This window comes from Pelophylax lessonae (genome assembly GCF_965119305.1).
Source record: "Pelophylax lessonae genome assembly, chromosome: 11".
Taxonomy (NCBI): domain Eukaryota; kingdom Metazoa; phylum Chordata; class Amphibia; order Anura; family Ranidae; genus Pelophylax; species Pelophylax lessonae.
The window spans coordinates 171,408,669-171,430,699 of NC_138778.1; the positions used below are offsets into that span (position 1 = coordinate 171,408,669).

Sequence of the window (22,031 nt, forward strand, 5' to 3'; positions counted from 1 at the left end):
AGTGACGTATCCGGGGCTTTGAGCATGAGCACTGCTACGCTGCTCTGATGTTCCTGACAGGAAGTGACGAGGGTAGGCATTTCTCACGGGGTAGGTTATTCTCACGGAACAGCAGCAATGCTAATCTGTAAGGAGGTACGGTCTATTTTCTACAGTGGCATTGCAGATGGGGGAGAAAGTCGAGAGGAACCTAGTTCCTAGGTTTTTTTTGGCCATCTTGGGTCAGGCAGAGTCTTTTTAAGACCCTTGCTCCCGGGTTTGGTGAGCATTTTGCAAGTGGCTAGAGTGGGAACAGGTCACCTATTTGACAGGTACAGTAAACAGAGTTAAGGAAAGGTTCTGCAGGTGTAGGGAAAGTGAACGAACTGCTCCAAATCCCTGAAAAGCTTTCCCCTTGGGTATGGACCAGCCAAGCCACATTACGCTCCTTGTGGCAGACACCTTCAGTACCTAGTCTTCAACCTACTGTCTCGTCGATGTTACAACTTGTGAGTCCACCTGATCAGGTTTCTGTCCCCACCAGGCCTGTGTGTATATTGCTGGACTTCATTACAATATGATCTGGTTATTGCACCTGGACTCTGTGTTTTCTGCCTGCTGCATCACACAGCACCTAAGAACAGTCTTAGACCGACTGGGAAGGCACTTTCAAAAAAAAAAAAGAGAATTGTAGCAGAAAGGGCAAGGAAGCAAAGGGGGCTTGCAGAATATTTATTATGGGAGGGGCAATCCTTTGAGGTGTTCTGCTGGCTATTGTTGGGGCCCTTTAAGAGTGTACTGTCACGTAATAACAGTCCCAGTTAATCTGCATTCAGTATAGGTACAGTAAAGGTATGGATAGTCTCAGGACAGGTGCCAGGTAAATTGTGGTGGTTCAGATGCTGTAAAGGTTCTTTATAATGCGGTATTGAGTTGATATAGGTGCAGTTTAGGCTTGGAACAAATGTGGTTTAGAGTGCAGTATGGGTTCAGTATGGATTAAGTACACTTGGTGTCAAGCTCTCATTGGCTCAGTTCCTGTTCGCAACATCAGCAATGGCTGAATAGCCCTCTCACTAGTCCTGATACTGTATTTTTTGCACTATAAACAAAGACCGCCAATTTTGAAAAAAAAACATAGTTACATAGTTAGTCAGGTTAAAAAAAGACACAAGTACATCTAGGTCAACCAAAAAAAAAGAAAACACGACCACACAATCCTTAATACAGATTTCTTTTCCCACAGTTGATCCAGGGGAAGGCGAAAAACCCCAGCAAAGCATGATCCAATTTGCTACAGCAGGGGACAAATTCCTTCCTGATCCCCCGAGAGGCAATTCGAATGATACCTGGATCAACTTTACCTATAAATATAAGTACCCAGTTATATTATGTAGACGTAGGAAAGAATCCAGGCCTTTTTAAAAGCAATCTACTGAGCTGGCCAGAACCACCTCTGGAGGGAGTCTATTCCACATTTTCACACCTCTTACTGTGAAGAAACCTTTCCGTATTTGGGGACTAAATCTCTTTTCCTCTAGACGCAAAGAGTGCCCCCCTTGTCCTCTGTGATGACCTTAAAGTGAATAACTCAACACCAAGTTCACTATAAGGACCCCTTTTGTGTTTATACATGTTAATCAGATCCCCGCTTTCCTCCATTTCCCCGATATCTTTTTTAAGAACTGGTGCCCAAAACTGAACTGCATATTCCAGATGAGGTCTTACTAATGATTTGTACAGGGGAAAAAATGATATCTCTCTCTCTGGAGTCCATACCTCTCTTAATACAAGAAAGGACTTTGCTTGCTTTGGAAACCGCAGCTTGTCTTTGCATGCTATTATTAAGCCTAGGATCTACCAGAACACCCAGATCCTTCTCCACTATGGTTTCCCCCAGTTGCACTCCCCCTAGTATGTATGATCGATGCATGCATATTCTTAGCTCTTGAGTGCATAACTGTACATTTATTAATATTAAACCTCATTTGCCACATAGCTGCCCTAATGAAACAGTGCACTGAGGTCGGCCTGTAAGTTGGAGACATCCTGTACAGAAGTTATTTCACTGCTTGGTGTCATGTACAAAGACTGAAATGGTACTTTTAATCCCAGACCCTATCTCATTTATAAAGATATTAAAAAGTAAGGGTCCCAACACTGAACCTTGGGGTACACCACTGATAACCTTAGACCAAACAAAGTGAGAATCATTACCACTACTCTCTGAATTCTGTCTTTTAGCCAGTTTTCTATAATTTTACAAACTGATCTTACCAGGCCTGTAGACATTAACTTGCCGTGTGTGGGGAACTGTGTCAAACACTTTTGCAAAATCCAAGTATACAGTATTTCACAAAAGGGAGTACACCCCTCACATCTTTGTAAATATTTTATCATAAATTTTTATGTGACAACACTGAATAAATTACACCTTGCTACAATACAAAAGTAGTGAGTGCACAGCTTGTATAACAGTGTAAATTTTCTGTCCTCTCAAAATAACTCAACACACAGCCATTAATGTCTAAACGGTTGGCAACAAAATTGAGTAAGTAAAAATGTCCAAATTGGGCCCAAAGTGTCTATATTTTGTGTGGCAACCATTATTTTCAAGCACTGCCTTAACAATCTTGGGCATGGAGTTCACCAGAGCTTCACAGGTTGCCACTGGAGTCCTCTTCCACTCCTCCATGATGACATCACAGAGCTGGTGGATGTTAGAGACCTTTGAGGATGCCCCACAGCAGTGGCGTACCTAGAGCATTTGGCACCCGGGGCGGATCCTATATCTGGCACCCCCCCCCCCCGACTTTAAAATGTAAAAACACCCCCAAAAAACGTAATGTTTTCAAGAATATTTTTTGCACAAATTTCACAGCCCCCCATCACAGTGCCCCTTGCAGTCTTCCCTCCGTCTCTCTAATCACAGTTCCCCCTTTTGCACTCTCTGCCTCCCCTGCACAGTCCTACCTTCAGCATAGATAGATGGCTAATATTAGCAATGTGTTTAAGTTTGAGTAAGAGATTGGAGACTTGCTAAAGGAGATATTCAGAGACTACAGACATGATGCAGGAGATGGTCAGAGACTACAGACGTGATACAGGAGATGGTCAGAGACTGCAGACATGATACAGGAGATGGTCAGAGACTGAGGACATGATACAGTAGATGATCAGAGACTGAAGACATGATACAGTAGATGGTCAGAGACTGAAGACATGATACAGTAGATGGTCAGAGACTACAGACATGATACAGGAGATGGTCAGAGACTGCAGACATGATAGAGGAGATGGTCAGAGACTGAGGACATGATACAGTAGATGGTCAGAGACTACAGACATGATACAGGAGATGCTCAGAGACTGAGGACATGATAGAAGATAGAAGAGCACTAGGGGGGCCGGAGAGCACAGACGAAGCAGAGAGCACTGGAGGAGCTTAAGGGCACGGTGGGGGGGGGGGGGACTGGAGAGAATTAAGAGGGGGTTTGGAAAGCATTGTAGGGTGGTTGGAAGGTGCAGGGAGTGGAGTGCACTGGGGGGGACAGGGAGCACTTGGGGGGCGAGCAGGGAAAACCAGGGGGTGGAGAGCACTGGGGGGGGACAGGGAGCACTTAGGGGGGTGGGCAAGGAAAATCAGGGGGGTGGAGAGCACTGGGGGGGGACAGGGAGTACTTGGGGGACGAGCAGGGAAAATCAGGGGGGTGGAGAGCACTGGGGGGGACAGGGAGCACTTGGGGGGGTGGGCAGGGAAAATCGGGGGTGGAGAGCACTGGGGGGACAGGGAGCACTTGGGGGGGAGCAGGGAAAACCAGGGGGGGTGGAGAGCACTGGGGGGGGGCAGGGAGCACTTGGGGGGTGGGCAGGGAAAATCAGGGGGTGGAGAGCACTGAGGGAGACAGGGAGCACTTGGGGGCGGGCAGGGAAAACCAGGGGGGTGGAGAGCACTGGGGGGGCAGGGAGCACTTGGGGGGCGGGCAGGGAAAACCAGGGGGGTGGAGAGCACTGGGGGGGACAGGGAGCACTAGGGGGGCGGGCAGGGAAAACCAGGGGGGGAGCACTTGGGGGGCGGGCAAGGAAAACCAGGGGGTGGAGAGCACTGGGGGGGACAGGGAGCACTTAGGGGGCGGGCAGGGAAAACCAGGGGGTGGAGAGCACAGGGGGGGGGGACAGGGAGCACTTGGGGGCGGGCAGGGAAAACCAGGGGGTGGAGAGCACTGGGGGGGTCTAGTGCACTGGGGGGGGCTAAAAGCACTGAGGGGGGGATTAGGAGCACTGGAGGAGGTTAAGAACTTGGGGGGGCCAGCAAAAGAAGTTGTATAGGAGGGGGATGGGGCAGCTGCATATAGATGAATTGATCTTTCCCTATTCTTCCTGCAGGAGGGAGAGGAGGAGAATCAGTTATTTAGCAGGCAGCTGCAGGAAGAATAGAGAAAGATGAATTCCTCTATATGCAGCAGCCCCATCCCCCTCCTATCCAGCACACACTTTTGCAATGGGCACTCACCTTCTTCCTGCCGAGGCTCCGCCCCCTTCTTCCAGTCGCGGCTCCGCCCCCTTATTCCCGCCGTGGCTCCGCCCCCCGCTAGCAGCACGGACTGAAGGAGCTGCCACTGCAGCTGCCTTCGCACTGCGGGATCTGTCTGAACACACCGGGCAGGACACCGGCTGACACCCCCCAGTGAGTGGCACCCCCATTGGTACGCCACTGCCCCACAGATGCTCAATGGATTTTAGGTTTGGAAACATGCTTGGCCAGTACATCACCTTTACCCTCAGCTTCTTTAGCAAGGCAGTGGTTGTCTTGGAAGTGTGTTTGGGGTCATTATCATGTTGGAATACTGCTCTGCAGCCCAGTCTCTGAAGGGAATGGATCATGCTCTGCTTCAGTATATCACAGTACATGTTGGCATTCATCCCTCAATGAACTGTAGCTCCCAAGTTCCAGAAGCACTCATGCAGCCCAAGATCATGACACTTCCACCACCATGATGAATATGAGGGGAATATCGTAACAAAAGAATGAATAAATATAATACATCAGGCAGTGGGCTTGTACGGAGATAATAACGTAGAAGCATAGTAATATAGCAGTAATTATTGTACATCAGTACATATATGGGGAGGATTGTTCGCCGCCTTCCGGGATGATGCCTCGTCCGGGAGGCGGCGACTTCCTTCCCACTGCAAGCGTGGACGTGACGCTGGGAGCTCCACCATGATCGACTCGGGTACTTGATTTGGACATTCTCCCCCCTTTTTGTTCACCAGCCTGTCTGGTTTCATCCTCACCATTGGGTCTCTTGGCAGTGGCACTCTTTCTATGTCAATACCTATCGGTTCCTATGGTACTCTACACCTATCTCCTCTATGTTCACTTTTTACCCATGCTTATCACCTTACCTCTCTGGCATAATCAGAAAAAAGAATGAGTTCCCCTATGGGTGGGACTTTTAAGGCACTGATATTTCAGAAAATACGCATAGGTAAAAATAACAAATGTCACTTTATTAAAGGTAATTATACAAACAATTTTTAAAACATGAAAAATGGCAGCGGGCAAAGTTGGATATACATCACATTACAAAGTGAAACGTTCACCATGAGACCCCCATAAATAAACACCCGACGCGTTTCGGAGACACACTCCTTCTTCAGGGGTGCCTTGGGAGGGTGGTCTGTGAATGATCAATGCAATTGTATAAATTATACATGTTGATAAATTCAATCTTACAAGAAAGAATAATAAAGTCAAAAATTATGCACTTACATGGTTCACTGTAATGGTTAAAGCGAAAATGCCTGCCTGCACGGTTAAAAGACAGGACATGAACGGTGCCAGCGTGGGTTTATGGTAAGCCAGTTAGATTTAATAGAATCGGTTTCAACCAAAAAAGAAGGAATTCTTTTGATTTGTAGAGTTGGAATCCAGTCAAGATTGCTTGCTCCCAAACCAATATATCAGTCTGGGTGGGGACAGCTGAAATCCCAAAAAGAGGCAGTCCTGCTGGGCATAAGCCAAAAAAAAGGTTCGTATTAGACAATATGTCATTTGGCCAAGTCTAGGGACAAAGACAGAAAACCCCCAATACCAAGAAAAGGGGGGGGGGGGGAAATTCTGTCCGGGGATCGCCTACTGATATGGGTGACAAATTCTGTGAAGTGAAAGAGGTGATCCTGGAGGCCTCACTGTTCCTCAAAACATGCCCAGTAAAACATTAAATATAAGAAAAAGAAACATATGTATATAGTACAATTGTTTCTCTGTATCAGTGTTGCAACTAACTCGGAAACAGAGGGGCCAGCAAGGATACATATCACAGAACAGAGTTGTCCAAAAGGAAAATTGTAAGTGAAAATACCTTTTTGAGTCCAGACTTGGCCAAGTAAATCAAACGGCAAAGTAGATGTTGCTCCACGCTCGGCAAAGGAACATATGAGTCCGACGCCGGGCGTGGAGTATAAATAGAGAGATTTTAATCAGCTGAGAGCAGTCTCAGCTGAACGGCTGTAGCGTCCAGCTGACCGCCAAGAGGATTTCCTGAGTCACATGGGCCGGAACCACCCCCTAACGGAAGAGATCCGGCGGAAGTGAAGAGTTGACCTCACCGCCGGAAATGATCCGGCGGAAGTGATGTCGGCCCATGCATCTCACCGACACGGCTCGGACTTCCGCCAACGTTGAGAGCGTCGGACGGAGTCCGTTGGGCATGCGCAATGGGATTGACCCATTGTCCAATGGTAAGGGACTGCTGCCATCATTGGCGGACGTCACAAGGTGGCGTTCGCCTTACCGTGCCGGGCTGTACCCATAGCATTAGCAGAGAAAGTGGCTCTCTGCTTAACAAAACTTGACAAAACATAAGGATTCATGTCAAAAATGTGTATTACCGATCTATTAAAGACATTGTAGTGATTCAAAACATGTCTATATATAGATTGTCAATCATTTAAACAGGGGTAAAGAGAAAACAAAAACAAAATGTTGGCATCCATAATTCCACGGAGGCAGGTAGATGTTCCTGTGAAAATCACAAAACAACATATTTAGTACGATAAGGTAATCACACAGATTAAATGGAAAAGAGGGAAGGGGGAGATAAGAAAAGAGAATAAAGAAAAAAGGGAAGTGATGTTAATAAATGAAGTGGGTATATAGACAGACTTATTATATTGTAAGGTCTTGGTAAGGTTGGAATTAAAAATAAAAAGAGGTTTCCCTTTATAAGGCAAATGATGGAGCAGGATATATAACATGGGGGGCAGGAGAGAGGTTGGTTAACTCTCCATGCCTCCTGAGGTGAATCCCTCAAGAAATGGCTTGAATGAGATCATCTCATTTAGGCCAGGAGGCTTTGTGGCCCTCAAACGGTAAATCCACCGCAGTTCAAGTTGGAGGAGGGTCTTGTTCCAATCCCCCCCTCTTGAACTGGGGTGGACTCTGTCTAAAATCAGAAACTTAATTTTTGGAAAAATCCCTGCGTGTACCAATCTGGTATGTCGGCCAAGTGGGAGATCTGGGTTGCAGGTTTGCATACTTTTTATGTGTCTATTGGCCCTTTTGGTGAAGTCCAGCTTTGTTTTGCCAACATAAAAGCAACCGCACCCACAGAGAAGTAGATAAACCACCCCGTGGGTGCGGCAGTTGGCAAAATGCTGGGGTACAAAGATTTGCCCATTCGGGAGAGTGGGGTTTTTTTTGGTCAACATAAATTTACAGTATTTGCAGGCCCCGCAAATAAAGGTGCCTTTAGCCTCGCATGGATCTCTCCCATTGTAGGCTGTATATTCGCTACGTACCAGTTGATCTTTCAGGGCAGGGACTTTTTTAAAAGTAATCTGGGGGGTAGGAGGGACATGTTTGCCCACGATGGGATCGAGGGACAACAAGTGCCAATACTTTCCCACAATTTTCCTAACATCAGTGTGTTGTTCTGAGTATTTCATGATCACTCTTAATGTTTGATCGATTGGTCTTATTGTGTTTGAGGTTATTAGTGAAGTTCTATCTTGCATCAGGGCCTTTCTATATGCCTTTTTCAAGGTGGTAGGGGGGTATCCTCTGTTTAAAAGTCTCTGTCTCAGGTCGTCAGCTGCCTTTTGAAAACTAATAAGATCTTTGCAGTTACGCCTAACTCGAAGGTATTGTCCATAAGGAATGGATTGTACCAGTGTAGATGGATGAAAACTTGAGGCGTGGAGGATGGTGTTACCAGCAGTGGGCTTGCGATAGAGCCCACTGTGGAGAACACCATCCTCCCCCCTGGTGACTGTGACATCAAGGAAAGTGACACAAGAGATGTCATATTGCATTGTAAAGGTCAGGTTGAATTCGTTTTTGTTGATGCGGTTCATAAAAGCATCAAGAAGCTCAGCAGGTCCATGCCAAAGCATGAACACGTCATCGATGTATCGGACCCATAATCTAATGTGGTCCGTATACATCGAGAGCATGTCATCATTTAGAAGAGCTTGTTCCCACTCCCCCAGGTACAGATTGGCGTAGGATGGGGCACAACATGTGCCCATCGCTACGCCCTGCACCTGGAGGTAGTGGGAACCATCAAATGTGAAAACATTATGAAATAATATGAATTGTAAAATAGACAAAATAAACTCTCCGTATGCATCCAAAATTTGATTTTCTATTAGTGTGTGTCTGATGGCCGAAAGGCCACGATCATGGGGAATGGAGCTATAAAGTGCCTCAACGTCTATTGTGACTAGGAGACACTCATCAGGGATCCATATATTTTCAATTCTTTGCAAAAAGTGTATCGTATCACGTACATGAGATGGTAGTTGTGTGACCAATGGTTTCAAAAAAGAGTCGATAAGTCTACTAGCGTTGTCTGTTAAAGAGCCTCGCCCTGAAATAATAGGGCGCCCTGGTGGATTAGTGGCGTCCTTATGTATTTTGAGGAGGGCATAAAATGTCGGGTAATAGGAAAGGTTGTGCGTATAAATTCCCATGTGTGTTTGGGAATGACTTAGTTTAAGTAGGCAGTATCGACCAATTTGTAAAATTCGAGCTGATATTTATTAATAATACCAGCTGGAATTTTCCGATACCAGTTATGATTCCTCAGAATCTTTTGGCACATAGTCACATAGTGAACATTATTCATGATCACCACGTTCCCGCCTTTGTCAGCCTGTTTAATGGTAATCAAATGGTTAGTTTTTAGGTTTTCAATGGCCTGTCTTTGATTGAATGTTATGTTTGTTTTGGTAGGTTTTTTAATATTGAGTTTTTCAATATCTTTTGTTACCAAGCTGACAAAGGCGGCAACGTGGGGATTAGAAGTATAGGGAAATTTGTCTGACTTTTTCCTCAATTTGAAATCATCTCTTGTATGTATGGGTTTTTTAGAATCTGAATCGGTCAAAAGGGAAGGTAAATCAATTCTGTCCTCGTTTTCCTCCAATAGAGAGATTAGTGTGTCTAATATAGGGTCTTTGTCAGAATGTGTGATATTAGATGGATTCTCTTTGTTGAAAAGGATTTTGAAATTCAATTTACGAGCAAAAAGATTTAAATCTTTAATAAAATCAAATTTGTCTAGCTTTCTACTTGGGCAAAAACTGAGGCCTTTTTTGAGAACATCAATCTCATCTTGAGACAAACAGTGATCTGAGAGATTAATAATTGAAAGATCAGAAAAAGGAATTTCAGTAGTGGGTGCTTCAAAGGAAGATGGTGCCGTAGGTAAGTTTATAGGGGAGTGGTGGGAGTGAAGGTTGGTGCTCGTGCATGGATGAGCTCTAAAAAAGTAGTGTCTTGCAAATTAATTGTGGAGGCTAAAGAAACAGGTGCTGGGTTCAAATTAGAAAGAGATGTGTTGGCATCAGAGTTTGTGCTTTCTTGGGGTGTATCAACATTGTGATTTGGTTTCTGTGTTGTGGGTTTAAATAGGGATAGGTTTGATCCTGTGTCGTGTTGAACATTTGTTTTTTTAGAGGATTGTCTAAGCTTGTGTTCTTCATGATGGGCCCGTTTGGTTGTTTTTAGTTTAGGCACGTTTGAAGGGCCAATTCTAGAGACATTTTTGGAAGGAAGTTGAGGAATAGAGGGACGATGTTCCTTTTGTGTCGATGGAAGGTGGAGAGATTTGTTTGTATTCCATCTATATGCTTTGTTTTGGTCAAAAGCAATGGTGTCACGCGCTAGTTTTTGTTGTTTTTTTATAAGAATATTGCGATTAAAAACCTCTAAATGGTCTTTAAGCTGTTTTTCTTTTATCGAAAACAGTTTGTGGGATTTATATTTTTGGAGCTTTTGACAGAGATTGGTAATTTCAATATCTAGCTTAGAGGCGCGAGTGCTATACTCTGTGATGAGAAGAGTCATCAAGGTGGCTGAACATTCACTCAAAGTATGTTCCCAATTCGTTTTGAACTCAGGACTTAGGTCCTCAAGAAGAGGAAACACCTGCATTCTGAGGCCAATTGGGTTTGTCTTATTTTTAATGTAGTCCTTAAAAGATTTTACATGCCAAAAATACGCGGACTTTTTTTCAAGGGTTTTGGATAACTGAAAAAATAGTGTAGACAAATCAGCTTCTACATACTCTTTATCTCCAAAATCTTGTAAATTTCCAGCCATCAGTGATTCCCACTCGTCGCCTACATACACAGACATGTCTATATCTCACAGAGAAAGGGGAAAAAAAAGAGAAATTGAATCAGAGGGAAAGGTGTGTGATTACACAAAATTGTATACAAAGTTATTAACAAAATTGAACAAAACTAGATCACTATCGTGATCAGAATATATTTATAGATTTAGATTGGGAAAACGCCACATGAACAAAGACGGGGAGTGGTATTTGCTACCTGGATAGATTAAACATATGTAGTTCATGTAGAGTGGTCCCTAACGTGCCACATCCCAAATGCAAAATCAGAAAAAAGAATGAGTTCCCCTATGGGTGGGACTTTTAAGGCACTGATATTTCAGAAAATACGCATAGGTAAAAATAACAAATGTCACTTTATTAAAGGTAATTATACAAACAATTTTTAAAACATGAAAAATGGCAGCGGGCAAAGTTGGATATACATCACATTACAAAGTGAAACGTTCACCATGGGACCCCCATAAATAAACACCCGACGCGTTTCGGAGACACACTCCTTCTTCAGGGGTGCCTTGGGAGGGTGGTCTGTGAATGATCAATGCAATTGTATAAATTATACATGTTGATAAATTCAATCTTACAAGAAAGAATAATAAAGTCAAAAATTATGCACTTACATGGTTCACTGTAATGGTTAAAGCGAAAATGCCTGCCTGCACGGTTAAAAGACAGGACATGAACGGTGCCAGCGTGGGTTTATGGTAAGCCAGTTAGATTTAATAGAATCAGTTTCAACAAAAAAAGAAGGAATTCTTTTGATTTGTAGAGTTGGAATCCAGTCAAGATTGCTTGCTCCCAAACCAATATATCAGTCTGGGTGGGGACAGCTGAAATCCCAAAAAGAGGCAGTCCTGCTGGGCATAAGCCAAAAAAAAGGTTCGTATTAGACAATATGTCATTTGGCCAAGTCTAGGGACAAAGACAGAAAACCCCCAATACCAAGAAAAGGGGGGGGGGGAAATTCTGTCCGGGGATCGCCTACTGATATGGGTGACAAATTCTGTGAAGTGAAAGAGGTGATCCTGGAGGCCTCACTGTTCCTCAAAACATGCCCAGTAAAACATTAAATATAAGAAAAAGAAACATATGTATATAGTACAATTGTTTCTCTGTATCAGTGTTGCAACTAACTCGGAAACAGAGGGGCCAGCAAGGATACATATCACAGAACAGAGTTGTCCAAAAGGAAAATTGTAAGTGAAAATACCTTTTTGAGTCCAGACTTGGCCAAGTAAATCAAACGGCAAAGTAGATGTTGCTCCACGCTCGGCAAAGGAACATATGAGTCCGACGCCGGGCGTGGAGTATAAATAGAGATTTTAATCAGCTGAGAGCAGTCTCAGCTGAACGGCTGTAGCGTCCAGCTGACCGCCAAGAGGATTTCCTGAGTCACATGGGCCGGAACCACCCCCTAACGGAAGAGATCCGGCGGAAGTGAAGAGTTGACCTCACCGCCGGAAATGATCCGGCGGAAGTGATGTCGGCCCATGCGTCTCACCGACACGGCTCGGACTTCCGCCAACGTTGAGAGCGTCGGACGGAGTCCGTTGGGCATGCGCAATGGGATTGACCCATTGTCCAATGGTAAGGGACTGCTGCCATCATTGGCGGACGTCACAAGGTGGCGTTCGCCTTACTGTGCCGGGCTGTACCCATAGCATTAGCAGAGAAAGTGGCTCTCTGCTTAACAAAACTTGACAAAACATAAGGATTCATGTCAAAAATGTGTATTACCGATCTATTAAAGACATTGTAGTGATTCAAAACATGTCTATATATAGATTGTCAATCATTTAAACAGGGGTAAAGAGAAAACAAAAACAAAATGTTGGCATCCATAATTCCACGGAGGCAGGTAGATGTTCCTGTGAAAATCACAAAACAACATATTTAGTACGATAAGGTAATCACACAGATTAAATGGAAAAGAGGGAAGGGGGAGATAAGAAAAGAGAATAAAGAAAAAAGGGAAGAGATGTTAATAAATGAAGTAGGTATATAGACAGACTTATTATATTGTAAGGTCTTGGTAAGGTTGGAATTAAAAATAAAAAGAGGGTTCCCTTTATAAGGCAAATGATGGAGCAGGATATATAACATGGGGGGCAGGAGAGAGGTTGGTTAACTCTCCATGCCTCCTGAGGTGAATCCCTCAAGAAATGGCTTGAATGAGATCATCTCATTTAGGCCAGGAGGCTCTGTGGCCCTCAAACGGTAAATCCACCGCAGTTCAAGTTGGAGGAGGGTCTTGTTCCAATCCCCCCCTCTTGAACTGGGGTGGACTCTGTCTAAAATCAGAAACTTAATTTTTGGAAAAATCCCTGCGTGTACCAATCTGGTATGTCGGCCAAGTGGGAGATCTGGCATAGGCCACTTACATCACTTTTTTGGTATATTACTTTTTTGTAATAATCTTTTTTGCCTATCATTCTTTAAGACCCACTACTACAATGTCACCATTTTCTGAATACTTATATATATTTTTGTACTCACCTCTACAGATTACTTTGGTGACTGCTAATATGATACCGCCCCTCTGTTAAAACCTTGGCTACACTTCCTCTCTATGAATGTCCTCTCGGTGTGCCCTATGTTGGTTGCTGGCTGGGCTCCCTCAGCTCCCGGTGTGGATATGCTGCCTTCTTGACCCAAGCTACATGATGTTCTCTTAGTCTTGCATACTGATTCTACTGCTGTATATGCATATATTTTATGATGCACCTGCTCTTGAGAAAGTGGTTATGTCCACGAAACGCGTCGAGATTTTTACCGATGCATCTATTTTACTACGATTTGGATTTTACAATATGTACCCATAGCTGCCAAAGAACCTATGTACAAGCCTATTACATCATGTGTTTTCAATATTTTGCTCTGTACTGTACCATGATCTGCTAATACTATATGTATGTACTATGCAATTGATGCAATGCTATACAAGTTTATATGTAACAATAAACCTGTTTTTGTTTTTTACCAATGTTCTTTAAACAATTATTACCAACTGCATGTCCTCACACTTCATTTAAAGTCCCATTTTCCCCCCTTTTTTAACCGTCCCCCCAGTTTTGTACCTTTTTGTAGGTAGTGGGCTCCAATGTACTGATGTACAATAATTACTGCTATATTACTATGCTTCTACGTTATTATCTCCGTACAAGCCCACTGCCTGATGTATTATATTTATTCATTCTTTTGTTACGATATTCCCCTCATATTCAACATGAATAGGGATGGAGGTATCTAACCCCCATTAGGTAGAGCCTCATTTAAAGTACCACCTTCTGAACCTTGGTTCAATTCTCTTGTTTAATGATTTAGGGATGGAAGTGTGCGGCTGCAGTTTGGTTTTAATGTCAGGCGATTTGCCTGCATTATATATTTTTTATTGGCTTTACTGCTGGTCCAATCAATATGTGTACAGTGACATGAGATTTTTTTGCTACATTTTGGTCCTATCAGATAGGCATTGTTCCTTGGCGGGAGCTGCGATGCGCTTTGGCGGCCCCCCTCCTCCCCCCTCGCCCCGGTTTGGACGCGGGCGATGTGGGCGGTCTCATCACGGCGCATCGGCGTCACGCCATCACTGCCGCATGCGTGACGTCTATCGACACCACCGCGCTCGGCACGTGATTCCATCTCACGCCCTTATATGGGGAGGATTGTTCGCCGCCTTCCGGGATGATGCCTCGTCCGGGAGGCGGCGACTTCCTTCCCACTGCAAGCGTGGACGTGACGCTGGGAGCTCCACCATGATCGACTCGGGTACTTGATTTGGACATTCTCCCCCCTTTTTGTTCACCAGCCTGTCTGGTTTCATCCTCACCATTGGGTCTCTTGGCAGTGGCACTCTTTCTATGTCAATACCTATCGGTTCCTATGGTACTCTACACCTATCTCCTCTATGTTCACTTTTTACCCATGCTTATCACCTTACCTCTCTGGCATAGGCCACTTACATCACTTTTTTGGTATATTACTTTTTTGTAATAATCTTTTTTGCCTATCATTCTTTAAGACCCACTACTACAATGTCACCATTTTCTGAATACTTATATATATTTTTGTACTCACCTCTACAGATTACTTTGGTGACTGCTAATATGATACCGCCCCTCTGTTAATACCTTGGCTACACTTCCTCTCTATGAATGTCCTCTCGGTGTGCCCTATGTTGGTTGCTGGCTGGGCTCCCTCAGCTCCCGGTGTGGATATGCTGCCTTCTTGACCCAAGCTACATGATGTTCTCTTAGTCTTGCATACTGATTCTACTGCTGTATATGCATATATTTTATGATGCACCTGCTCTTGAGAAAGTGGTTATGTCCACGAAACGCGTCGAGATTTTTACCGATGCATCTATTTTACTACGATTTGGATTTTACAATATGTACCCATAGCTGCCAAAGAACCTATGTACAAGCCTATTACATCATGTGTTTTCAATATTCTGCTCTGTACTGTACCATGATCTGCTAATACTATATGTATGTACTATGCAATTGATGCAATGCTATACAAGTTTATATGTAACAATAAACCTGTTTTTGTTTTTTACCAATGTTCTTTAAACAATTATTACCAACTGCATGTCCTCACACTTCATTTAAAGTCCCATTTTCCCCCCTTTTTTAACCGTCCCCCCAGTTTTGTACCTTTTTGTAGGTAGTGGGCTCCAATGTACTGATGTACAATAATTACTGCTATATTACTATGCTTCTACGTTATTATCTCCGTACAAGCCCACTGCCTGATGTATTATATTTATTCATTCTTTTGTTACGATATTCCCCTCATATTCAACATGAATAGGGATGGAGGTATCTAACCCCCATTAGGTAGAGCCTCATTTAAAGTCCCACCTTCTGAACCTTGGTTCTATTCTCTTGTTTAACTTCCACCACCATGCTTGACTGTAGGCAAGACACACTTGTCTTTGTACTCTTTACCTGGTTGCTCCCACACACGCTTGACACCATCTGAACCAAATAGGTTTATCTTGGTCTCATCAGACCAAAGGACATGGTCCCAATAATCCATGTCCTTCATCTGCTTGTCTTCATCAAACTGTTTGCGGGCTTTCTTGTGCATCATGTTTAGAAGATTCTTCCTTCTGGGACGACAGCCATGCAGACCACTTTGATGCAGTGTGCAGTGTATGGTCTGAGCACTGACAGGCTGACCCCCCACCCCGTGCACTGCACTCAACTGCTTTGGTCGACCATGGTGAGGCCTGTTCTGAGTGAAGCTGTCCTGTTAAACCGCTGTATAGTCTTGGTCACAGTGCTGCAACTCAGTTTCAGGGTCTCAGCAATCTTCTTATAGCCTAGGCCATCTTTATGTACAGCAACAATTCTTTTTTTCAGATCCTCAGAAAGTTATTTGCCATGAGGTGCCATGTTGAACTTCCAGTGACCAGTATGATAGAATGAGTGTGATAACACAAAATTTAACACACCTGATCCCAATTCACACCTGAGACCTTATAACAATAATGAGTCACATGACCCCGAGGAGGGAAAATAGCTAATTGGGCTCAATTTGGATATTTTCACTTAGGGGTGTACTCACGTTAGTTGTTTAGACATTAATGGCTGTGTGTTGAGTTATTTTGAGGGGACAGCAAATTTACACTGCTATACAAATTGTACACTCACTACTTTACATTGTAGCACAGTGTCATTTTTTCAGTGTTGTCACATGAAAAGATATAATAAAATATGTACAAAAATATGAGGGGTGTACTCATTTTTGTGAGATACTATATATGCATGTTTAATTTCACATTGGGAGACAATAATGGTACCAGTGTGCTTATATTATATTTTTATTATGCGTGTCAATGTGTTGACTAATGAAGCAAATGATTTTATAGTTCTTATCCAGACGTTTTTATTATGCTCATGCTTTTAATGTGTTGACTAATGAAGCAAATGATTTTATAGTTCTTATCCAGACGTGTCATATACTTCAATAAGATCTTTTGGTGATTGAGGGGTTGGTAGTCAAAGTCTGTTTTTCTTATCTTTGGGAGATTTATATATACCATAGTTTGTAGACTCTATAACTTTCACACAGACTAAATAATATACACTGATTTTTTTTGGTTTTTTTTGTTTTTTTTTTTACCAAAGAAGTGTAGCAGAATACACTTGGCCTAAAATTATTAAGAAATAGTATTTATTTGCAACATTTTAAAACAGAAACTAAGAACGTGTTTGTTTGTTTGTTTTTTTGTATTTTTTAATTTATATAGCAAAAAAAAAAAAAAACAGTGGTGATTAAATACCACAAAAAGAAAGCTCTGTCTGTCTCAAAAAAAGTTACAATTTCATTTGGGTATAGTTTTGCATGAGCAATTGTCATTCAAAGTTTGACTCTGAAGACGTCATACGCTCTGACGAAACGCGCGTCAGGTGGAACGCACGCTGCACGTTCTGGGAGCCTGGTGGAGCGCAAACCGGTAGTTACCTCTCTCCACTCACAGGCACCATTTTTAGCAGACGTGATACTTAGCTTTTTGCTTATCTTGTACTGTGCAATCATTTTTATTAATTAAAGTATATTTTAACAGAGCTGCACTATCTGGAGCCTTTGTTTTTTACCCAAACCGGACCCTGAGGATCCAGTTTATTCAGGAGTGGGACCCCGGACCATAGGGGACTACAAAGCCCAGCAGTCACCTCTTTGGCCCAGGAGGCCACAAGGCTCTATAGGTCTTTCTAGCATATGGTAATTAAGACCCACAACTTCTGGTGAGTGCATACCCCTTTTATTCTACAAGCCCAATATTATAAGTACCAGCAGTTGGACTACTGGAGGATTCAGCACAAGCACCTGCACTTTCCCCATTTTGGCACCGAAGTTTCTTATGCACCAAAGTCACATATGAACTTTTATTTGGACTCATTTGGCACCTATTTGCACTTTATGGCACATTTGTGAATTTATTATGATCTTATATACTGTGACCACTTATTGATCTCATATTAATTTTATTGTGATTATATAATCAGTCACATGCTATACACTTTTATTGATTTTATTAAGTATAATTTAATATATAATTAATTAATTTATTTTGATCTACTTCCATCACTATATATTTGCCACAATATCTCTACCCAGGTTATTGACAAGCAATTGTCGATCCTTGGCTAGTAATAGCAAGCGTTATATTAATCCTAACTAGTTTGGGGTTTTCATTTTCAAAGTTTGACAGCACTGAAAACTTAAAAATGGCCTGGGCAGGAAGGGGATGACAGTGTCCTATATTGAAGTGGTTAAGTGTTGCCAGGAGCCTGCATTCACTATATCTGGTCTGCCACAGTACACAGAATATGGAAATGCAATTATTTTAGTAAGTATAAACTGCTAAATACCTTTTCCAATCAGCAGTATAGCTGCTTGCGGACCGCCCACCACACATTTCCTGTGGCAGGGCAACCTGGCTGCTTGAAACAATGTACCTGTATGTCAATTCTTCTTCCTGGTCTGGGGTGCTCCCACTCCCGCTGTGATTGCACACAGCAGGAGCAAATCAGCAGGGGTCAAGCTGGACCCGATGTCCGCCTGGATCTGCTGATCGTTCTCAAGAGAAGCAGAACAGCAGTCTGCCTATGTAAACAAGGCAAATCGCCATTCTGTCAGGGGAGAAGATAGAGATTGTGTGTTCCTGCTAAACAGGAACACAGATCTCTGTCTTCCCCCAGTCAGACCATCCCACACGTAGTTAGTTAGTGTCTGGATAACGTCGTATGACGAAACGCGTAGGGCGTGGTTTGTTACGTCAATACGTCACTTCCGGTAACGGTGGTTTGAGCCATTGGAACGTGGAAGCAACTCGGCGAACACCTTATACTGAAAGTGAACTCCCTAAATGTGAGTGGATGCTAACTTGCTTTGATTTAACCAACATATACTACGCAATGGAGGGTTCTCTTGTGTTTCAGTGACCGAAGAATTGTTGAGTCATCTGCCTTAAGTGTGCGGTAAGCAGCGGTGTACTTGGTGGAGATCCACAAGTGCCATGTTTATTATTTAAAGGCACATAATCACCCACGTGGTTTAATACAAATACCAGCACTCAGCACTTTCTATGTATATGTGGCATATGATATGGTACATTAAACACAGCCTATGCACTTTATTGATGTTTTAAATCAGCACTAAGCACCTTGCATCTAAGTGGCAAATGCACTATATGCACTATATGCACTTTCTTAAAGACTTATGGTTTTATGCATTTTATCTTTCACCAATACGCACAGTACACATTTTTTATCTTTGAGTGATAGCGCCGACCCCAACAACCTTGCACTTTTTCACTTTTCACTACCTCAGAGGTAGGTTGGTGGCAGCTTACATCACATTGTTTATCCTAGTCCAATCAAGGTACTGAAACTCCATAGCGCTGGTATTAACCCTACCCCCTACATCCTAGCCAGCGGGTCCTACAAGGGTAATAATGCTTATGCATTTTATTAAACAAAATGTTCCTATTTATGAAATGCATTTTTGAAAAACATCATTCATACAAATGATTCTTTACAAATCTGGCAGTGTCCTATGTCTGTAGGTAAGACGAAGAAAATCTAACGTCAGTAAGAGTACAATGCTTCAAGCTTTGTGGTCAGAGGGAGTAATTAATATTTACATAGTGCCTGTAGTCAGTAGGAGAAGGAATAGTGCCTCATCGTTGGTGTCAGTGGAAGGAATATTGCCCCATCATTGGTGTTAATGGAGGGAATAGGGCCTAATAATTTGTATAAGTGGGAAGAATAGTGCCCTATCTTTGGGGTCATTAGGGGGAATAGTGTCCCATTGTTTATTTCAGTAGGAGAAATTATGCCCTGTTGTTGGAATCAGTGGAAGTAATTGTGCCTCATTATTGGTGTATGTGGGATAAATAGTGCACTATGGTTGGTGTCAGTGGAAGGAATTATACCCCTTTATTGATGTCAGTGGAATAAACGCTGCTTAATTGTTGGTGTTAGTGGGAGGAATAGTGCGCTATCATTGGTGTCAGTGAAAGGAATATTGCCCCATCATTGGTGTTAATGGAAGAAATAGTGCCTCATCATTTGTATAAGTGGGAAGAATAGTGCCCCTTCTTTGGGGTCATTAGAGAGAATGATGTTCTATCATTTTTGTTCAGTAGGAGGATTTATGCCCCGTTGTTCGAATCAGTGGAAATAATAGTGCCTCATCATTGGTGTATGTGGGAAGAATAGTGCCCCACGGTTGGTGTCAGTGGAAGGAATTATACCCCACTGTTGATGTCAGTGGAATGAATGATGCTTGGTGTCAGTGTGAGGAATAGTGTCCAATGGCCAAATAAAGGCAAATAAAGGGCCTCATCCAGCCCATGAACTGCAGTTTGTAGACCACAGACCTAAATGAAAGATAATGTCTAGTACTTTTTAGTTATTATATCTTTATCAACTGTCGACAACTGACTTTTCTCTCTATCAATGAACATCTAAAGTGAGTTTGCAATAGAACAACTTACCTGACCAGGTTCTGAATAGATTGTGAATTTCCTCTTGTTTCTGATGATGTTTTCAAAGGCACTTGAATAGCCTTTTGGGCACAGTCTGTATACCAAAACCTTGCAAAGTACCACAACATCATTATAATTCCCAACAGAAAAATCCATTTTAATAAGGGCAAAAGTTTCATGTTTTTCCAAATAGATCTTGATTCTCCGTAGAGTGAGAGATACAGACTGTAGAGCGATGTGTAGAAATGAGCAGCTACTGTAAATTGTATCGTGACCACACCTCATGTACTTTAGACATATTGCTTTGGTGCTCTTGGATTGTAATTGAACAGCTAAGTTTAATTTTTTTCATTAATCTCTGAGAATCAAATGCACAGAGCTAAACAATGGAAGTTTCACTTAGCTACTACACTTGCTTTAAAGCAGCAGGTTCACTTAAAGTTCACCTGAGCTCAAAATGTAAAGATTTTCTATGTTATGGAAAACATCTAGAAGTGTCAGTTGTACCTAATCAGTATCCTAAAAGATTTGCCTTTAGTCCCCTTTCACGCTATCAGACCAATCCGGTCCACCTGTCCTCTTTTCAAGCGGACCCAATTGGGCCACCCATTGTCCTCTATGCGGAGGCGGATGTCAGCGAACTTGTGTCCGCTGACGCCCCCTGGCATCTGATCCAACAAAATCCTCTGAAAACAGATGTATGGCGATACGTTCACCATCCGTCCAGCAGATCAGATCGGATGACAATCAGATGGAAAGGGACATGCAATCCATTTCCATCCGACAGCCCATTAAAGGAGAGCGGGCTTCATCCTTTTCTGCTCTGCATAGCGTAGCGGACAGGACCTGTCATCCAAAAGCTCTCATATAAAATGCTCGGTGCTCTAAAATCCATATAGAGGTGCTGAAGTGCTTCATGTAAACATGCTGTGAAGTGTGCCACACTTCCCTCTCGAATCCCCATTCACCAGAGAAAATGGTCCATGAGCTTTTCAGTCAAGGGGTCAAACACTCTTGTATCTGGTGTTGTGAATACCAGGTCTCTTAGCGTCTGTGATCGGGTCTCCACAATATTACTCTTGGGGTAAGCTCTATTATTCACCAAGTTCAAAACAGAATGATACTCATAGTGAAGTACTGTAAAACCATATTTATTTGTGCAAATGCAAAACAACATACAAACTTGTAGATAAAAACAGGCATAAAACAATCATGAGGTTCTTCCGGGTTCACTGCAGCTCGGCGTGCGTTCCACAGAGGACGGAAGTGATTTTGATGGTTTACGGAACTGGAAATTACGTCAACGCGTTTGCCTCCCCTCCAGGGCATCATTAAGGACATCCCTTCAAGGATGTAAAACGTGGTCAGAAAGGTAATTTTTTTTATTCATTATTAGTACAAATCATATATCCAACCTGGTCAAGTATCTGGTGGAATTCACTTTACTTGATTATTTCTACGTAGCTCCATTTAGAGCATTTGCTGGTGTGGTGAGGATGGTAGGTTTTTATGGGATAACCAAACACTAGGATAATCATACAATGTATAATCATTTTGTTAGAATGAATTTTGGATAAAGAATGTTACTATCAATAACAAAAATAAGTCATATGGGATATATACTGTATATAATATGAAGCAATGGCTTCTCTCCAGACAGTAAAGAAGATTGGATTCAACAAATACGATATAATTGAAAATAATTTAATATTATTTATGAATTGTTGTAATACATGGTTATATAGTATATTACAATACTGCCAACATACACTCACCAGCCACCCCATTAGGTACACCTGTTCACACATGGCAGCAACTTATTGCAGGCATCTAGATCTGATGTGTGTATATATACTGATTTAAGGTAGTCTTAATGGCTGAAGGTTTTTTACCTTAGAATGCTG

General features: G+C 42.7%; 1 protein-coding gene across 1 annotated transcript in view; it reads right to left on the minus strand.

The window, feature by feature from the left end:
* The window catches only part of LOC309566677 (beta-1,4 N-acetylgalactosaminyltransferase 2-like), a gene marked incomplete at both ends in the record, with an annotated part of 345,172 nt that extends 324,866 nt beyond the window's left edge, over window positions 1-20,306 (minus strand). The window contains one exon of the mRNA XM_082271932.1: window positions 20,137-20,306. Within this exon, the coding sequence (XP_082128058.1) occupies window positions 20,137-20,306 (170 nt within the window). The remainder of the gene's footprint in view (window positions 1-20,136) is intronic.
* Between the last annotated feature and the right edge of the window lie 1,725 nt (window positions 20,307-22,031).